General features: G+C 35.7%; 2 protein-coding genes and 1 long non-coding RNA gene across 4 annotated transcripts in view; 2 read left to right on the top strand and 1 right to left on the bottom strand.

Annotated features, from left to right (window-relative positions):
• Positions 1-623: 623 nt before the first annotated feature.
• LOC112009320 (protease Do-like 10, mitochondrial) lies at positions 624-18,810 on the bottom strand. 2 transcript variants are annotated; one of them, XM_065782368.1, is made up of 8 exons: positions 18,295-18,810; positions 17,680-17,925; positions 17,385-17,580; positions 4,338-4,597; positions 3,719-3,846; positions 2,603-2,806; positions 2,183-2,233; positions 624-1,150 (listed from the first exon to the last, which is right to left on the bottom strand). In XM_065782368.1, exons 1-8 carry the CDS (start codon positions 18,755-18,757, stop codon positions 914-916), a joined length of 1,785 nt encoding a protein of 594 aa, XP_065638440.1. In that variant the 5' UTR covers positions 18,758-18,810; the 3' UTR covers positions 624-913. The 2 variants fall into 2 exon arrangements, with proteins under 2 accessions (XP_065638440.1, XP_023897418.1); XM_024041650.2 differs by lacking the exons at positions 17,385-17,580; positions 17,680-17,925; positions 18,295-18,810 and adding exons at positions 5,691-5,886; positions 5,984-6,229; positions 6,601-7,115.
• Positions 8,607-15,212, top strand: LOC136071283 (outer envelope protein 61-like). The gene is made up of 11 exons (XM_065782366.1): positions 8,607-9,050; positions 9,348-9,578; positions 10,526-10,582; positions 10,731-10,859; positions 11,190-11,267; positions 11,386-11,456; positions 11,906-11,955; positions 12,081-12,279; positions 12,945-13,512; positions 13,928-14,071; positions 14,672-15,212. The coding sequence occupies exons 1-11, from the start codon at positions 8,955-8,957 to the stop codon at positions 14,816-14,818; spliced, it is 1,770 nt and encodes a 589-aa protein (XP_065638438.1). The 5' UTR covers positions 8,607-8,954; the 3' UTR covers positions 14,819-15,212.
• Positions 16,164-19,769, top strand: part of LOC112032721 (uncharacterized) — a 13,398-nt gene continuing 9,792 nt past the window's right edge. Inside the window, exon 1 of the long non-coding RNA XR_010632568.1 lies at positions 16,164-16,688. This is a non-coding gene — a long non-coding RNA (uncharacterized LOC112032721). The remainder of the gene's footprint in view (positions 16,689-19,769) is intronic.

Below are 19,769 nucleotides of genomic sequence, written 5' to 3' on the forward strand. Positions count from 1 at the left end.
AGAAGTTTTCCTTTGAGTTAGAGAGTTTCTACTACCTTGTTCCTACTACTACTTTTTCTACAAACCTTGTAATTAGAACTAGTTCAAACTTTGTAACTATTAACTTGTGCTGTTGAGATCTTGTATTCACTACTATTGTAAGTATTTGTTTTACTTTCAATAATAAGTATTTTCAGTTTTCTGTTTAATATACTACTTGTTGCTACCGCCATTTTGAACGGTTCTAAATTGCTTTCATTTACTTTGAATTATTTTGATATATATTGCTTGACCAGTTCTGCTGCCTTATTATTGTGTTAAATTACTTGCACTTTTATTATAACTGCAATACCGCCTTCTTGGCTGGTTCTACATTGCTTTCTTTACTTTCAATATTTTATTTTCAACATATATTATACCGTGCTTCTGCTTCCATCTCTTCAGCTGTGCGTCCCCTCCCCACATTTTTGGTATCAGAGCCATTCTTTTCTGGCCAGTGATAGTGTTGTTGTGTCTTTATCTCTTCCGACTTTGAGCATGTCATAACTTTTTAATAATAATATAACTTAGGTTGATATCAATTGTTGATCAAAAAAAATTGTTGACCTACATTAGGTAAGGTTTGTATCAATAAACAGCCTAACTTTTAGAATAACAAATAAATAGTTTGTAATTGAAATTGTTTTATCAATATATTATCATAGATACGTAGGGACACTCACCTTTTATGAATTTGAATCTTCAACCTTTCTTACTAAATAAACTAGCCCCTAATAATTATGCAGGAAGAAGTAGAAGGCGGCTAACTAAATAAACTAGCTACTAATTAATAAACTAGACACTATTTGGGAAGAAGGTATCCGAAGAAAATTCAGCTCAAATCCTTGGCCACAATGGCACAAGATATTTCAATTAGGTTTTCTCAGCTTGAGCACTAGCAGGCCAACCCAACTTCCAGACTGTTCTGTTCATCAATAAGATCATCGGACTTGGCAGAAGGTATTCTGTGGCGCCTCAAAATTTTAGAGGAGGCAATCTTTGCCAAATGATAGTTCAGTACAATGACCCTTTCATCATCCAAATCAAACCTTACGCTCTCATTACTACAGGTCTCCACAATCTGGCATAAATGCTTCAGATTTTCAATTTCTACACCATTAACTTTCTTGACCTGCGCAAGATACAATTAAAAATTTTCAGCAACAACTTGGCTATGTACTTGGCAAAACTTCCAAGTTGACTAAATATATAAGGAATTACAAAAAGCCTCTGTTATCAAGGAAACTCCCTGAAATTTGAAGTGTGACACATAAAGCCTCTGAATTGCGGATAGATCAAAGGGCAAATGTAATGTCTTTCGTCAATAGTGATAGAAAAGTGCATTTAAAAGCCCTAAATGCAAGAGTAGATTGAGTGTGAAATCACCTGGCCTCTTTCCAAGAGATTTAAGGATAATTTTTTTCATTATCTTACATTTCTCAATACATGATAACTCTTGAGGTGGCAAATCATTTTTCAACTAATTTCATAAGTCATCATGGAAGGAACTAGATGTAATCTTGAGAAATGCAAAATAATGGCCAAAAGATGGCCTTAAATTTGTGAGAAAGAGGTGGAAAATTATCCCATCCTTGCATTCAGGGAGTTTAGATAGGCACACGCGAGTCGCGACCCTACATGAATTTTTCCATTACTGTTGAAAGAATATATAGCATTTGCGTATTAATCTGCACCACAAGGGGGTTATGTGCTATGCTTCAAACTTTAAGGTTGTTTCACAAATTATGGAAAGACCACAAGGGGGTAGTTTGCATTTTCCAGGTTTTTATGTAACCAGGGAGTGGAAGTACACATAGGACATGACCACCCCTAAAGGCATCACTAAATCTCCCACTCCAAAAGTCCACTCTGCCTAATATTTGCATCTACCTACAAAAGTTCTTTTACTGATAAAACACTAATGGTATAAAAATCTTAGTAGGTTGATTTTGGAGTTTGGACCAAGGAGATTTACAGGAAAATCAGTACCCATGGTATGATTATTTCAGTGTAGACTTAGGAATTTGGACGTAGAAAATTTACAGACATATCAAGTGCCTGGCTGATACTTCCTTGTTCCTATTCTGATTGTCCGTGCCTATTTACAGCTAGTTAAAAGAGACCCATTAAAGTTATGAGAAACAAACAAGATAAATATAAGCACCTGTAACTCTGCAAGACGTTCGTAACCTGCATTGATATCATCCATCAGCACCTGAACAAAAGAAGCATATGTCACCAAATATGAAGTATTTTACCGTACATAATCAATATAACAAAAATGTAGTGTCCAATCAAAGAATGAATTTAATGATGTGATGGAGGTCCAGCTTTAGAAGCCTTTTAACATAAATGAGACAATTTTCTGTTTAATAGAAAATTTTCATATGGCAACATAAGGGGGTGCAGTCCTAGTGCACAGGATATCCAAACAAGAGCAAAGCACATGAACTGTCCCAATAACCCTGTAAACCCCCCTTCCCCCCCTCCCCAAAAAAGAGTCAAATACCAGCTTATTCAATCAACAAACCAAAATACATGTAACCTGGTTAATCCCAACAAAGAATGGAAGAAGCCTACAGACCTGAGAAAGGACAACAAGTTGTTCACCAGCCTTCTTAGGCAATTCCCTAAGTGCACGTTCACATAATCGACGTGGTGAAGTATTATACCAGTCTTCACCATATTCATGAAGGTATGGCTGAGTGAGAGGAACAAAGACCAGTCCAGCAAATATATAATAACTTGGGAGTTTATCAAATTGATGAACTGGTACTAATGGCTGCAGCTGCAAAAACCAACAATTAAATTTCACTTAATTGACAGACCATTGAATTAATCCAGATGAAATGTTGAAGTATTCATTGAGGGCACAAACATATACAATCAAAGATAAGTAATTCTAAAACTATCCTCCTGAACCAGATAGCACACGTCCTCCAAGTAAGCTAGGTCACATGAAAATTTATATGCCATACCCACCCTAAAAGCCTATCAAAAGTTTCTCAAACTAATTAGCAACCAAATTAGGAAGGGAGATATAAACCTTCCACCTGGGCCTACAAAATTGTTACCTCCCAAATTGGGGCAAAAAAAAAAAAAAAAAAGGAAAGGGACCTACTTTTGCAATCACCAATACCTTCATTGTTTCCTATTTATCACTGCATACTATTTTTGTCATATATGGACATAAAGGTCAATTAATATAACACGAACCCTTCCTTTCTCTCTAGGAACCAAACAAAAGAAACACATACTCTTTTCTTCTAGACTTCTACTTTCTTCCGTATACCCAAAATTACAAATAAGACATACTTTCCTTACCCATTCTATTCCCTTCTCTTCCCCTTCCTTTACCCTTTTTCATTTCTCTTCCCCTCCCCCTTTGGCTACCAAAGCTAGTGTAGTCTTATTCTAACAATAGGGGGTTGGCTACATAAATCATACTTTACAGAAATTACAGTTCATGACTGTTTTGCTCTCATGGTTTTGAGGACGGAAAATAGAAGAGAAAAAAAAAAAAAAAAAAATTTTTCTTTGAGTAGTATCTTTACAAGTGACTGTTTCTTTTTTTCTTTTTTCTTTTTTTAAGAAATCAAAAATTCCATTTTTCATCTAATTTATATCAGTTCAAGCAACTTTGGATATTTTTATTGAGTCTAGGACAAAATTATCTTAAAAATGAAGCAGAATGACTTACAGGTCGAAGGGTGATACTAAATTCACACTCTTTGCCATCCCTCAGAACTTTAACTACTGCTGTTTCATTGGGTTTCTTCATTGACACTAGATAATCAAATGTTATCCGCTCTCTGTTTCGGAAAGGAACTGTGTGGTGTGTAAATCACAATACAAATTATGAATGTAAGGGGAGAACAACATATGTCCAAAAATGCACCTTCAAATATGAAGATAAATCAAAAAGAAAAAAAGAGAGAAAAGGAGAAGGGAAAAAAGTAATAGGGAAAAAGAGAAAAAAATAGTTTATACAAACATATTTTCTAGCAGGAATGAACATCAGCCTTCTTCTCATCATTTGGTTCAGAGCAGGCATACCAATAAACCAATGTATATGCAGTTTCTTGCGCAAAGGATACAAGTATGGGGAAATAATATCTTAGTATTACATTTTAAGGGTTGCTCTCAATTTATTTTACTCAGAACGGAATTAAAATTTTGTAGCTTTTGTAAGAGTAGAGACAAAGTCTACGTTAAATCAAAATAACCATACTTGCTAATGTAGCAGCATGCAATGCAAACCAGCATGCCACAAAAAATTTATATTAGATTATCATAAATAAAGAATAGAAAGCGAGTACCAGTTCCATCATTTGCTATAGGCACACCATCAAACGTGAGGATAATATCATCCTTCTTCAAGATTTTGTATGCATCTGAAAGAGGATTAATTTTGCTCACAAGTACCCCAGTCATTTCAGGGAGCATTTTGAAGTGGTTTCGAAGTTGGACATTTTCAGTAGGCTGGCATACTAAACCCAGAGAGCAGAACCCAACATATTTTCCGCTTTCTTCAACACCATCAAGAAAATGTTTTATTACTGGAACAGGAATAATATAACTGCACAATCCAACATGAAGGAAAACATTTTCATCGATAATTTGTCTTACACAGTTGGAGATTTGGAAAAAATTACTTTAACTTTATGATGAAATGAATTATGCTAGATAATTTGTTATTATTAGTTATAAGTAAAATGTTTGAAGATATTAAGCTTGATAATTTATAGTCTATATTCTGTTTGCCTGCGGATTCGATCTCATTTAAGTTGATATAAAATCAAATGCCAAATAACAACTACATTTCCCTAGGATAATGCAATCTCATGTATATCATGTATCCATTATTGAAACCAATACTCACTGATATTGTCAACTAATTACCAAATGTTGGAGGACCATGATCCTTCCAAACTCTTCAGATGCAGGACAGCCTGCAAGTAACAGCCAAGCTCTGTGGCTTTCATCTAGGAAGATGAAAAAAGCCTAGGAATCACACATATGATGAAGAATTAACAACTCTAAATGTAGAACAATTGACCAGTGGAAGCCTTGTGCTTGATTTGGATAATATTCATGCAAGACCACACAAAATAATACGCAAGACTCTTTTTTTATAATCTCTATTTCAAATATACAAAGTTGATACATCATAGGGATACATTGAACCTAGATTTGCTATGTCCTTAAACAGACTGAATTTAATTTGATACAGCATGGCATAAGAAGATGAATGGAGACACATATTAAGAATGAAATCTTCTATGAGTTAGTGGAAGTAAATGATATCAGGAAATAAGTAGCAGATTTTTAAGAACATAAGATCCAAATAGTAGAAAGAGAAGAGTTAATGAGGCAGCCATAGTATAGAAGTGGAAGTGATAAATGAAGTGTGCGCTTGGATTTGGATGAAAATTATAAATTATTTTACTATTCAACTTATTTTTGCTATTTTTTATGAGTCCCACTGCACTTTTTAGTAATATTCATGACCCAATTGTAATATTTCAACTAATTTTTACTTTTATTTACAATCTTTTTAACAATAAGTTTTCAGTTTCAGCAAAATAAATTGTATCCAAACAGGCCCTTCGGATTGATGGGCCACCACTATGAAGATGAGTTATCATCAACCAAAGTTAAAATCAACTCACCCAATATTCTCAGCACCTGAAAGGTTTTGAAAAGCTACGCCAGCGACTTTATTGGCCATGATTGCTGGGCCACCACTATTCCCTGGATTGATGGCTGCATCAATCTGAATTGCCATAAGTTGGGTTGCACCATGTACATATTGTGTGGGTTCAACCCTGGAAACAACACCTTTAGTAACAGAAATGTTGTCCCCGCCTGCAATTAATTTACACAATGTTGTTGATTAGTCATATTGACATACAGATAGATAGATGCAAGAAATATATAAACAAAAAGAAAAAAAAAGTAAAACCTTGTGGATATCCAACAACAGCAACAGCTTGTTGTAGAAAAGGGATGTCTCCAAGCTCCAAGAAGTTCATTCCCTCCCAAAAATCCTGGCTTTCGACAAGGAGAAGAGCCAAATCACATTCATGACCAACAGCTTGAACCTCTGCTCTATACTTGGTAGGAGAACCATGCTTCCTCACAAGTACAAACGTATGATCAGCCACTACATGAGCATTTGTAATTATCTTTCTTCCAGGGATTACAAACCCTGCATTCACATCAAACAAACACACACACACATATATACACTCTCATTGCACTGCACAAAAACTCTCTCAAAATTGATTCAAAAAAGCAAATTACAACTACCCCAGTTTCACTCACCGGAATTTAAGATGTCTACCTATAATTTAAAATTTGACACTTTAACCACTGATATTTCACCGAAATTTAAGTTGCCTAGAGAGACATAAAAGTGGAGCGAAATTATATATTTAACCTGAAATGTAACTGACTTAAACTCAGGTGGGTAAAGTATCAAATTTCATACATAGACTTAAATTTCGGCCAAACCTCATAGTTGTAATTTGCGCTTAGTAAAAGAGTGAGTATATGAAATAAAAAAAAAGGGAAAAATACCAGAACCCATGGATTCACGCTGGGACTTGTTTTGCCAAGGGAGGATGTAATTGGGGCTGCTACTCACTGTGAATATCTTCACCACCGAATCCAATGCCAACTCTATTGCATCTCTATCTTTATCCTCCCTATCCGTCGTCGTCGTTTTCTTTTGCTGCTGTTGATGCCTCACGACGCCGCCGCCGCCGCCGCCGCCGCGTTGTCTTTGTCTATTATTCTTGCTGTTTCTGAGCACGTGAGACGCCAATGTAGTAGTACAACACTCGCCATTCCGCAAATGGGTCTCATTGTTTTTGTTGATTTGCGTTGTTGATGAAGATGAAGATGAAGAAACATAATTATTGGCTTTGCTAATAAGAATTCTATCAGTGCTAGTGTTATTGAAGCGCTTCAAAATTGACTCTTTCAGCAACACGTTATGGTTGGAAGAGGAGGAGACCCTTCGAACTGTACGCACTGTTGAACCCAGCATATCTCTCTCTGTGTAAGAGTAAGAACACGAAGATGAAGACGAAGATGATGAGGAGGGAATAAATGTGGGTAGCTTTTTTAAGCAGGGCTTTAAAACAATGGGCTTCCGCTGCTCATCAGGATTACTTTTGAGGCCCAAATTAGAGTACCTGTTGAGCCCAACCCCAATCCAACTTCCCCTTTTGGGTTCGGAATTTGCTCTTCAAAGAAGGCTTAATTCTTCTCCAAGGCCTAGGCCTAAGGCCTCATCACAAAAACAAGTTTCCCTAGCAAAAAGAAAAGAAAAAAAAAAAAGAAAAGGTCCCATTCTTATCAGCCCAAAATTTTATATGCCAAATTTTACTAGAATTACAATCTGACATGTCATCAATTATTAAAAAAAAAAAAAAAAAATCATACTCTCATTAATTAGGTTGTTGAAGTTCAACCATCAAAGTCATTATCACATCATATTGTAAACATTTTGTAGTACTCCCCCCCAAACAAAAGAAGGCTTCCAAAATAGGAAAGCAATAGAAATTTAACTAAAATGAAACTCTAAAATGTTTTTTAAAAAATGTTGCAAATGTGTTAGATCGTCAATGATAATTAATCTCCCTCTAATAGAATAATATCTATCTATCTATCTATCTATCTATCTATCTATCTCTCTTAAAAACAATATATAAAATTAAATTTTAGATCACAATTTAGCATTGTCATATATTCAAGTTAAAGTAAGTTTTTTTTTTTTTTTTGGGGTTAAAATTTGAGCTTCAACTATGATATTCAATCCTTCATATGAAATTAAATTTAGTTCAGTTAGTATTACTTGTGTCAATTTATAAATTAATGGATCAAATTAGTCTTAATTTAATTAGTATTAAATAATTTAATTTAATTAATGTTTACATATAAAAGACCCCAAATTATGTTATATTGTCCCTATTTTTCATCATACTAAGATACCAATTGGTTTTTGGTATTAATGGATCAAATTAGTCTTAATTTAATTAGTATTAAATAATTTAATTTAATTAATGTTTACATATAAAAGACCCCAAATTATGTTATATTGTCCCTATTTTTCATCATACTAAGATACCAATTGGTTTTTGGTATAGGCGAAAATTGAATCATAGATTTAGAGACTTTACCAGTTAAACTAAAAAAAATTTATCAAAAAAAGAAAAAAGAAAAAAAGAAAAAGCATAAGATAAGTAAGATCTAGGAAAGTGAAAAGTAAGTTAAATGTATTAACCAAAAGAAGAAAGAAAGTGGAGATAAACTTAAATATAGTGAGATCTGATGTGGCTTCATTTTATTTTATTACAAGTTACAAAAGTGTGAGACACTTGGAAATAAACTTGCTGATGACGAGAGGGGGGTTTCGTCAGCCTTTCCATTCACATTCGCATTCGCATTTGCTGGCAGTCACTGGAAATAAAACAAAAAGAAGAGGGGCATAAAGGTGATTTAATAACATATTCGATTCTTTGGAGAGTAGACTTATGTTTCCAATTGGACCTTAAAGTTGAAAATCATAAAAATTTTAGGTTCAGTTTTGGTGGGCGCGTGAGACGCAGCCACTAATAAATGACCAGCTCTGGTACAAATATTTATTTCTCGTTCGGCTGGCTATTCGGCAATTATTCATTCATTAATAATTTCCTAAATCCCAAACTGAAAAACAGAAACTGAAGCCCCCCAACCAAAAGTAAATTCCCAAATTAAAACCAAACTCTCTCAGATCTCTATCTTTCTGCAGAAGCAGAATCACGAGGAAGAAGAAGAAGAAGAAGAAGCTGTTATTGTTATAATTTTTGTGGGTTTGAGATTTTGATCTTTTTGTAATTGAAGTTTGGAGAGAGAGAGAGAGAGAGAGAAGAAGAAGAAGAAGAAGAATGTTTAACGGAATGATGGATCCAGAGATGATAAGGCTCGCTCAGGAGCAGATGAGTCGAATGTCGCCTGCCGATTTCGCTCGAATCCAACAACAGGTTTCTACCTAATCATTCAATCTATGCCTCTAATTTTGACTTTTCTTTTTTGGTGTTATTACATAATCTGCTGATTTGATTAAATTATGAGTTTTGAGAATTGGGTATCTCAGAAATTTTCATTTCAAGTTCTGGGTATTATTGATGTATTTGAATTATGGTCGAATTGGGTGTGATTGGGGCTATAATTAGCACCCACATTTGATTTTTTTTTTTTTTTTGGATCTTTAAATTGTATGGTTTTGTTGGCTATAGTTATTGTTTTTATATGGGTATCTTATGTGAATGGCATTGCAGATGATGTCTAATCCAGATTTGATGAAGATGGCCACTGAAGGCATGAAGAACATGAATCCTGAAGACTTGAAGATGGCTGCAGAGCAGTTGAAGCATACCCGTCCCGAGGAGATGGCTGAGATTGGTGAGAAGATGGCTAATGCATCGCCCGAAGAGATAGCGGCTATGCGTGCCCGTGCTGATGCTCAGATGAGCTATGAGTTGAGTGCAGCTGAGGTGCTGAAGAAAAAGGTATATTTTGTAACCATCTCAAGTAATAGCTATCCGTTTGTCTATGTTAAATATGGATCAATTTCTTTACAATGATTAAGACATGTGCTTGACAAACACGATATTCGTTTTGAGGGCCTAATCATCTTGTGCTTGTGAGGACTCTTCACTTTGAAGCTAAGGATGTAAAAAGGAATGCATTGATAGTAGAAAAGGATATGTAAATTAAAGAGATAATAGGGACTTCGGATAGAATAGAATGGTGGAGAGGAATACATGTGGCCCACCTTGATTAGACTAAAATGTTAATTTAAATATAAAAAAATTTAATGCTTTAAACATGTCATTTGAATACTCGAGAGTAAATTGAGAAATTAAATTAATGCAAAAAATGTCAAATGTAATCTTTTACGGACAAAGTTTTACTCCAGTTTGGCTTGGAGGAATCTCTTCCATACCATTACGTGATGGGTTATAAGACCATCCACATGTATTAAATCACATGGTTTACTAACTCATTTAAAAAGTAATGTGACTATTAAGTAGGTCATGTGACTGAAAATACAAGTAGATGCTTATTTGAGTTTCTATGTAGTGAGTTGGAGGAAAATTTGCTTTATCTTTAAATCCAAATTCACCTTAAAAGGGGTATTGCTTTAATATGGAAAGAATTTTAAAAGAGAATAAAAATTAAAAATTCGCTTGTATGTCACTTTTCAAATATAAGACCCACAGCATATAAGATATATATCGATTCTCTAAAAGGAAAGAAGAATTTTTGGTTTAGAGAAGTCAATGAGCGGCATTTCTTAGGGGAGGGTTGTTTGGGGTGCATTTATCCAAATGACATGAGTAAAATTTTTTCTGGTTGGGGTTAGAAGTGGGTAGACGGGTGATAGCCCCCCTTCAACCCTCTTGGCTTGGTCCATGTCTACCATGCATTTATGGATTTATTTTCAATTTGGCAGGGGAATGAGCTTCACAGCCAGGGAAGGTTCGGTGATGCCTCAGAGAAATATTTGCTTGTAAGTGAACCTTTGTGTCTGTTTGAACCTTTTATTTACTCATTCATACATTCATTTATTTTTGTTATTGGTCCAAGAGATTGTTCCCTTGCTGGGTGTGGAGTCCCTTTTGACTGATATAATATTGTTTTTGCTCTCTAAATCTTAGGCAAAGAAAAATTTACAAGGCATTTTATCTTCCAAAGGCAGAACAGTTCTGTTGGCATGCTCACTCAACTTGATGTCGTGTTATTTGAAAACAAGACAGTATGATGAATGCATAAATGAAGGCTCTGAGGTATGAAGAAGTCATTTTTCTCTTCTGGTATCGTTTTGTTTTATGATATTGGTTGTCAATTGATCATGTCTATATCCACACATTTTGATGTAACAACACCCACTAATAAAACAGTATGTAGTAATTGAAACTAATAAATTAGGGAGCCTAGCATAACTGATAATATAACTAGGAAGAGTATCTGAGAACATAAGCTAAAATATTTCCTTTTGTCTTGCTTTATGCTGCCTATGTAAGTGGACATTATTTTTTTATTAGTTACTTTCTTCACGTGCCTGTAAGTGTCGTTCCACCTTTAATCTAAGTTATTTAGTTCTTTTATTACTTCAGGTTTTGGCATATGATGCGAACAATATCAAAGCTCTTTACCGAAGAGGACAAGCATACAAAGAACTTGGTCAATTAGAAGTGAGTTCTATGTATTTATATGCAGTGATTAACTAATTGGTCTTTGAAGGATGTATATATTAATGTAACTGTATGCTGATTTGCTTGTGTTATCTAATGGCATTTCTGAATATGTTAGGATGCTGTGTCTGATTTGAGCAAGGCACTTGAAGTTTCCCCAGATGATGAAACAATTGCAGAAGTTTTAAGGTGTGCTCCTCTCTCAATCTCTATCTATCAACCAAAGAATAATGAAAGTATTTACTGAACATGTCATACGTACAGCTGATGTATGCATCAATGTGAGTCCTTTGGACTTGGGTTGAGTGGTGAGCCATATGCAATAACAGCTAATCTTTGAGATCTTAAAAAAGAAAGAATTTTTTTATTTTTTCCACTGAGAATCAGTTGATAATTTAATCCAAATAGTTTACAAATCACAAAATTTTAAACATATCATGTTTTACTTCTTTAAGCCTACGGTTTATACCATTAAGACTGTTGCCAATCCTATAAATGGCTCTTATATTTCAGAAATCAGGATTCTTGATTTTTTGGATTTACATTCCCTTTTATAAGTTATTTAACTCTCAGTTTTAACATTAAGCATCTGAGCTGTCAAAATTGACAAGTTAAATGGTATCAAATTGCTGACATAGGGATGCAAAGGAAAAATTGGCCAAAGAAGGGGGTGGGCATGCACAAAGAGGTATGTTCTTTTCTTGTTTTTTTGGGGTCCCTGTATTAACTTCTTAAATGAGTGAGATCTATAGCATATATATATCCCAGATATACAATCTTTTGACTTATTATTGATCTTTGCTTGTTTAATAGGTTTAGTGATTGAAGAAATTACTGAAGAGGTCGAGACTGTCTCTTCTGAAAATCATAAAAACTCATTCATGGAGCATTCAGTGGTACAGCCACATCAAAATGGTGACTCTACTAAGAGACAAAGTGCAGTTAACAGAGGGGGTATTATGTCCAATTCTGAGTCTTTGCATGCTTTGAAAGATGACCCAGACACAATCAGGTTTGTTTGCGTCCATAAAAGAGTTATTGCCTGCTTGTCTAATAATAATTTTTTGTTAAAGATTACTTGCATGTGACCATTACATATTACAGACCTCATTTAGTTTTGGAGTATTTGGTGAGGTGTTTGTTCATGTTTTCTAGATTGACTTTTGTTATTTGCTATCATGGATCCTCTAAGATACAGTAATACATAATTGCCATTACTATGAATAATTTAGATTATGTACTGCAGAGAAAAATCTCAATGGTTGTTATAAAATTCCGTGCTTGAGCCCAATATATCATGGAGGATGTAGTAATTTGATAATGCAATAGTTTTGTTTGGCAAAATAAAAGGGATTAAGAGTGGATATTGGATGAACATCAATTTTCACCTGACTACTTTTCCATAGCAGTGCGTTCATTTTGTAAAGAAAACTTGCTGAAATGTCCCAGTTCAGGCTATATTTTGCAACAAGTTGTCTCAGAACTGAATTTAATTTTGAAATAAGATGTAGTCCTATTGGGAATATATATATGTATATATATTCCCCCCTTCTGAATTCTAATTTCTAAAGGTCTTGTCCTGTTGATGCATCCTTTTCTATGTTCTGTACAGTCATTGAGTTATAATCCGTAAGATAGCTAACCTTTGTTTCTGTGCATGGTGTATTTGTTTTATAGATCGTTCCAGAATTTTATTTCAAATGTTGATCCGGACACACTGGCTGCCATGAATTCTGGAAATTGTGGAGAGGTACCTCCTGAAATGGTTAAGACTGCATCAAATGTGATCAGCAAGATGTCACCTGAAGAACTTCAAAAAATGCTTGAAATGGCTTCTTCATTTCAGGGGGAGAACCCTTATTTTATGGGAGGTTCCTCAGATAATAATCCTGGCAGCTCAGTTCCTCCAAATATGACACCTGACATGCTTAAAACGGCAACTAATATGATGAATAAAATGTCACCGGATGACCTTCAGAAGATGTTTGAAATGGCATCCTCTTTGAAAGGGATGGACTCAGTTCCTACAGCAGCAGCTGTAAAAGGGGTTTCAGATACTGGGATAAAATCTTCAGCAGCCCAGGAAAATCCTGTAGTTGATAGATCTAGTGTTGTGGGTGAATCTAGTACATCTCGTGATATGTTTTCAAATTTAAGAACTTCTACTCCATCAAGCTTCCCATCCTCGACTCCTGATTTGCAAGAACAGATGAGAAATCAAATGAAAGATCCAGCAATGCGGCAGGTTTGTTGATTTTATAAAAGCATAAATTAGATGTTTGGTTGCTTTATGTAGATTAAAAATAAAAAATTTGTCCTAGTGAAATGTTCTTAAATGTTTAGTGAAGCCCAGTTTGAAATCAAGAATTTTCTTTTCCCAAAAAAATAAAAAAAAATCTGTCAGATGCTATATTAATTTGTCATTAATTTGAAACTTTATTCGATGCAGTCAGACTACATATGTTATGACAATTTTCGATTTCTGTGTATTTTTTGTTTCCACTTTTGGATATTACTTGGTCACTGGATACTGCTTGTTTCTGAAAAAGTATAGCCCCAAGGATGAGTTTGTGCTTTGAATTGTTTATTGTGCCAATGGAATTACATTATTTTCTGTGGCTAAAAGAGTTCATGAATAAAATTTGCACGATCTTTGGCAGATGTTTACATCAATGATTAAGAATATGAATCCAGACATGATGGCAAACATGAGTGAACAGTTTGGTATGAAGCTTTCTCGAGAAGATGCAGCAAAAGCTCAACAAGCTATGTCATCATTATCACCAGACGACTTGGATAAAATGGTACCAAATCTTTACCCAAATTTTTAATGCATGTCTCATTCTTTATAATAGAACTAGCTAGAAATTTTTAATTTGCAATATAGTATTCTAGAATATGTTCAGTTTGCATCCTTAATTTATAAAGAAGGTATTTCTTCAAGTTTTTAGTAGGCATGTATCATTGTCATTTATGAAATGTCACTGCTATTGTCATGAGTGAATTAGATATGATTTGGATCTACTTGACGTTTGGAAAATGGATGAAAATAATATCAAATAAAAGTGAACACCACATTATGAGACTTTTTTTTGGTATAGATTGTCTCAGAATTGAAAAGAAAATCTATAACGCACCCCTCAATTTAAGTGAAATTTATGTTGTTTCACTCTCATCCTATGTAATGTAATGAAAGTTTTAAGATTCAAATTGTCTTTAGATGTTTAAGTTGTTTGACTCAAAAACCAGTCATTGGAGACGAGGTCCGCTGAAGTTACAGGCTATAAAAGAGTCCTCTTGAGAAAATATACCTAACTCATCTGATCCAAAATTTGCACAGCTTACTGTTACTGTAGTTGATGATGAATATGAGTTTTTTGGTTTCCTGTGAATTGTTGGTGCAGATGCGTTGGGCAGACAGGCTTCAAAGAGGAGTGGAAGGTGTAAAGAAGACAAAGAATTGGCTGCTGGGAAGACCTGGCTTGATTCTGGCTATATGCATGTTAATTTTGGCGATGATCCTTCATCGGCTGGGATACATTGGTGGCTAGAAATCTCAGTCATGTAAAAATCCTATGTAAGTTCATACTCTGGATGATTGACAAGTGTTGAAGCTGAGTATCCTTCAATAATCTCCAGGAGGGACGGAAAATGCAATGCAGTGTTTACTTTAAGAAATGGAATACAATATAAAAAGGGGTTAGGGAGAGAGAGAGAAACCGGTTGGGGTGGGGAGGGGGTTGTTTGATGGATAAACATGATGCCCAAGATTTGTTCTTTTTTAATGCGGAATTCTTTGATTTATTGAAGCCTGTACTCTGAAATTAGAGGAGATAATATTAGTGCCAAAAGGGACTCTCAAGGAGAGACCCCAATTATGGAACTGATTGTCAAAAAAAACTTACGTAGTGTGCAATGATTACGGATATGTGATTTCTTGAGTCATGTTGAATGTATATATGAAACCGGACGAGTGAGAGTAAAAAACTATGCGGGACTCTCTTATTTTTATATAAATATTTGAGAGAGAAACTATATGGGAGAATTATTGCTTATAAGCTTTGAACATCAGATCGCCTTCGGCTCCACCTCACTCCAAACTTGAACTGAAACCCAAGTGGTGATAAAATAAACAGTTTCAATGTGTTACGTCAAATTTATAAAAAGGTCCAGCCACGCTATTGTAAGGATTCATTATTTTGTATGACATATTGGGTTGCATGCAATTGTTCATAAAAGATATATAGAGAAGGCAAAGTAGACATATCGGGTTGCATGCCACGTCATTTCATAAAAGAAATTTCCTATAAATTGTGGGTTTACAAAGCAGATCGTTTTTAATTAAAAATCTCCAGCCATTTCATTTTACTAGAAGTGTCAAATGGGCGGATTTGGGGTGATCATAATTGAGTTTGGTATATAAAACTCATTTACCCATTAAAACCTATTTAAACTAATTGCTTTTAACTCAAATTCAATCCAACCTAACCCAATTATTGTAAGTAAATTCCAACTTATCCAATTATCAACATTACTAAAATATCATTATAGTGAAAATTCCAACAATTTCTTAGATTCTCTTTTTCACTCTCTCTAGTTTCCATTTTTGAGATTAAAAAATTTCACATAAGCACGTCCATGTCAACAATTATATTAAAAATCCAAATAAAAAAATATTTTCTTTTCTTTTCTATTTTCTCTCACTTTCTTGGCAACCAAATAGTGCAACAAATACAAAAAATGTCATTTCAAGCTCAAAATTTTCCTGGAATTTCGAAAGCAACTATCATGGAAACAAATAGAAATTCTACTGAACCAAAAAAAGAGAAAAATGAACGCGTCCTTATCAATTACTCCATTCTTAAATTACCCAAATTAAAAAAGAAAAAAGAAAATTCAAACCCAGTAATAGTGTTTAAGATATAATGTGACAACTATCAAGTCAAAAAGTACCCTAACTCAAGCTTTTGTCTTTCACGACCAGTGAGCTTGGCAGCAAACCCATTGAAACTCCTTTTGGAACTTCTAACCAAGCAATTTTCTATAGAACTAGAGAGAGGGAGTGAGCATAAAAAGTAATAATTGCTTGCTAGTGATACAATAAAAAGTTCGAGCGGTGCTCCGGTGGAGATGACGGCGAGCCGAGTCTGGACTTGGCGATGAGCCTTCACGTTTCGGCGGTGATCTACTCGAGTTTAGAGCGGTTCGAGGAGGCGATTTCGATTCTGGAGCGGGCCATTCAGGTTCCAGATCCTCCTAGAAGCGCCGACCACGCGTTCGCAGCGTTTTCCGATCACATGCAACTCAGCGACATGTTTTTGATGCTTGGACAGGTGGATCGCTCAATCGCTTGCTATGAAGAAGGGCTTAAGATCCAGATCGAAGCCTTGGGCGAAACCGATCCACGCGTCGATGAAACTTGTAGGTTTGAATTTTTGTGCTTTTGATTTGCTAAATGTAGATTGGATTGCCTTTGAGAAACGTGTTTGTTGTGCCTCATTGTTCTCTGTGAGAGCTAAAGAGAGAAAGAGAGAGAGCAAGCGAGAGGAGAGAGAGAGGTGTTTGGGTCCGAGAAAGTGAAGGAAAATAAAAGTACTAAAACCTTAGAGGTTTTTTTTTTTTTACATTGAACCTAGATTTGCTATGTCCTTAAACAGACTGAATTTAATTTGATACAGCATGGCATAAGAAGATGAATGGAGACACATATTAAGAATGAAATCTTCTATGAGTTAGTGGAAGTAAATGATATCAGGAAATAAGTAGCAGATTTTTAAGAACATAAGATCCAAATAGTAGAAAGAGAAGAGTTAATGAGGCAGCCATAGTATAGAAGTGGAAGTGATAAATGAAGTGTGCGTTTGGATTTGGATGAAAATTATAAATTATTTTACTATTCAACTTATTTTTGCTATTTTTTATGAGTCCCACTGCACTTTTTAGTACTATTCATGACCCAATTGTAATATTTCAACTAATTTTTACTTTTATTTACAATCTTTTTAACAATAAGTTTTCAGTTTCAGCAAAATAAATTGTATCCAAACAGGCCCTTCGGATTGATGGGCCACCACTATGAAGATGAGTTATCATCAACCAAAGTTAAAATCAACTCACCCAATATTCTCAGCACCTGAAAGGTTTTGAAAAGCAACGCCAGCGACTTTATTGGCCATGATTGCTGGGCCACCGCTATTCCCCGGATTGATGGCTGCATCAATCTGAATTGCCATAAGTTGGGTTGCACCATGTACATATTGTGTGGGTTCAACCCTGGAAACAACACCTTTAGTAACAGAAATGTTGTCCCCGCCTGCAATTAATTTACACAATGTTGTTGATTAGTCATATTGACATACAGATAGATAGATGCAAGAAATATATAAACAAAAAGAAAAAAAAAAAGTAAAACCTTGTGGATATCCAACAACAGCAACAGCTTGTTGTAGAAAAGGGATGTCTCCAAGCTCCAAGAAGTTCATTCCCTCCCAAAAATCCTGGCTTTCAACAAGGAGAAGAGCCAAATCACATTCATGACCAACAGCTTGAACCTCTGCTCTATACTTGGTAGGAGAACCATGCTTCCTCACAAGTACAAACGTATGATCAGCCACTACATGAGCATTTGTAATTATCTTTCTTCCAGGGATTACAAACCCTGCATTCACATCACAAACACACACACACATATATACACTCTCATTGCACTGCACAAAAATTCTCTCAAAATTGATTCAAAAAAGCAAATTACAACTACCCCAGTTTCACTCACTGGAATTTAAGATGTCTACCTATAATTTAAAATTTGACACTTTAACCACTGATATTTCACCGAAATTTAAGTTGGCTCGAGAGACATAAAAGTGGAGCGAAATTATATATTTAACCTGAAATGTAACTGACTTAAACTCAGGTGGGTAAAGTATCAAATTTCATACATAGACTTAAATTTCGGCCAAACCTCATAGTTGTAATTTGCGCTTAGTAAAAGAGTGAGTATATGAAATAAAAAAAAAGGGAAAAATACCAGAACCCATGGATTCACGCTGGGACTTGTTTTGCCAAGGGAGGATGTAATTGGGGCTGCTACTCACTGTGAATATCTTCACCACCGAATCCAATGCCAACTCTATTGCATCTCTATCTTTATCCTCCCTATCCGTCGTCGTCGTTTTCTTTTGCTGCTGTTGATGCCTCACGACGCCGCCGCCGCCGCGTTGTCTTTGTCTATTATTCTTGCTGTTTCTGAGCACGTGAGCCGCCAATGTAGTAGTACAACACTCGCCATTCCGCAAATGGGTCTCATTGTTTTTGTTGATTTGTGTTGTTGATGAAGATGAAGATGAAGAAACATAATTATTGGCTTTGCTAATAAGAATTCTATCAGTGCTAGTGTTATTGAAGCGCTTCAAAATTGACTCTTTCAGCAACACGTTATGGTTGGAAGAGGAGGAGACCCTTCGTACTGTACGCACTGTTGAACCCAGCATATCTCTCTCTGTGTAAGAGTAAGAACACGAAGATGAAGACGAAGATGATGAAGAGGGAATAAATGTGGGTAGGTTTTTTAAGCAGGGCTTTAAAACAATGGGCTTCCGCTGCTCATCAGGATTACTTTTTAGGCCCAAATTAGAGTACCTGTTGAGCCCAACCCCAATCCAACTTTCCCTTTTGGGTTCGGCATTTGCTCTTCAAAGAAGGCTTAATTCTTCTCCAAGGCCTAGGCCTAAGGCCTCATCACAAAAACAAGTTTCCCTAGCAAAAAGAAAAGAAAAAAGAAAAGGTCCCATTCTTATCAGCCCAAAATTTTGGCTGTGTTTGTTTCAACTTCAAACCACTTCCAGAAATCAATTTTCAGAAAATTGCTGTGTTTGGGTGCTTGGGAAAATTGGGTCAACGGAAATTGATTTCCCCTTTGACCGTAAAACAGAGCTCCCACGGGTGAAATTGATTTCACCTTCTATTTTCACTTCAAATGCTATTTTCCGGAAAACACAGAGAGAGAGCACGAAGAAAGAAAGAGAGAGAGAGAGACCCAGACCAGCGAACGACGAACCGACGAAACGACCCAGACCAGCAACCGCCGGCGACCTTCGACCCACGAACCGACGAACCCAGCAACCCACGAACCGACGAACCCATAGCAACCCACGAACCTCGATCTCGTCGCCGACCCATCGCCTTCGACCCAGAGCAACCCACGAACCGACGAACCCAACAACCCACGAACCTCGATCTCGTCGCCGACCCATCGCCTTCGACCCAGAGCAACCCACGAACCGACGAACCCAGCAACCCACGAACCGACGAACCCAGAGCAACCCACGAACCGAGATCTCGTCGCCGACCCAGACCTGTCGCCTCCACACTCTCTCTTCCTCGGTCTCTCCGTTTTTTTTTTTTAATTTGATTGTTGTTGTTGGTTTTTTTTTTGGATTAACTGATCCTCGGTCTCTCCGTTTTTTTTTTTTAATTTGATTGTTGTTGTTGGTTTTTTTTTTG

This window comes from Quercus suber, unplaced genomic scaffold (genome assembly GCF_002906115.3).
Source record: "Quercus suber isolate HL8 unplaced genomic scaffold, Cork oak 2.0 scaffold_299, whole genome shotgun sequence".
In the NCBI taxonomy this organism is placed as follows: domain Eukaryota; kingdom Viridiplantae; phylum Streptophyta; class Magnoliopsida; order Fagales; family Fagaceae; genus Quercus; species Quercus suber.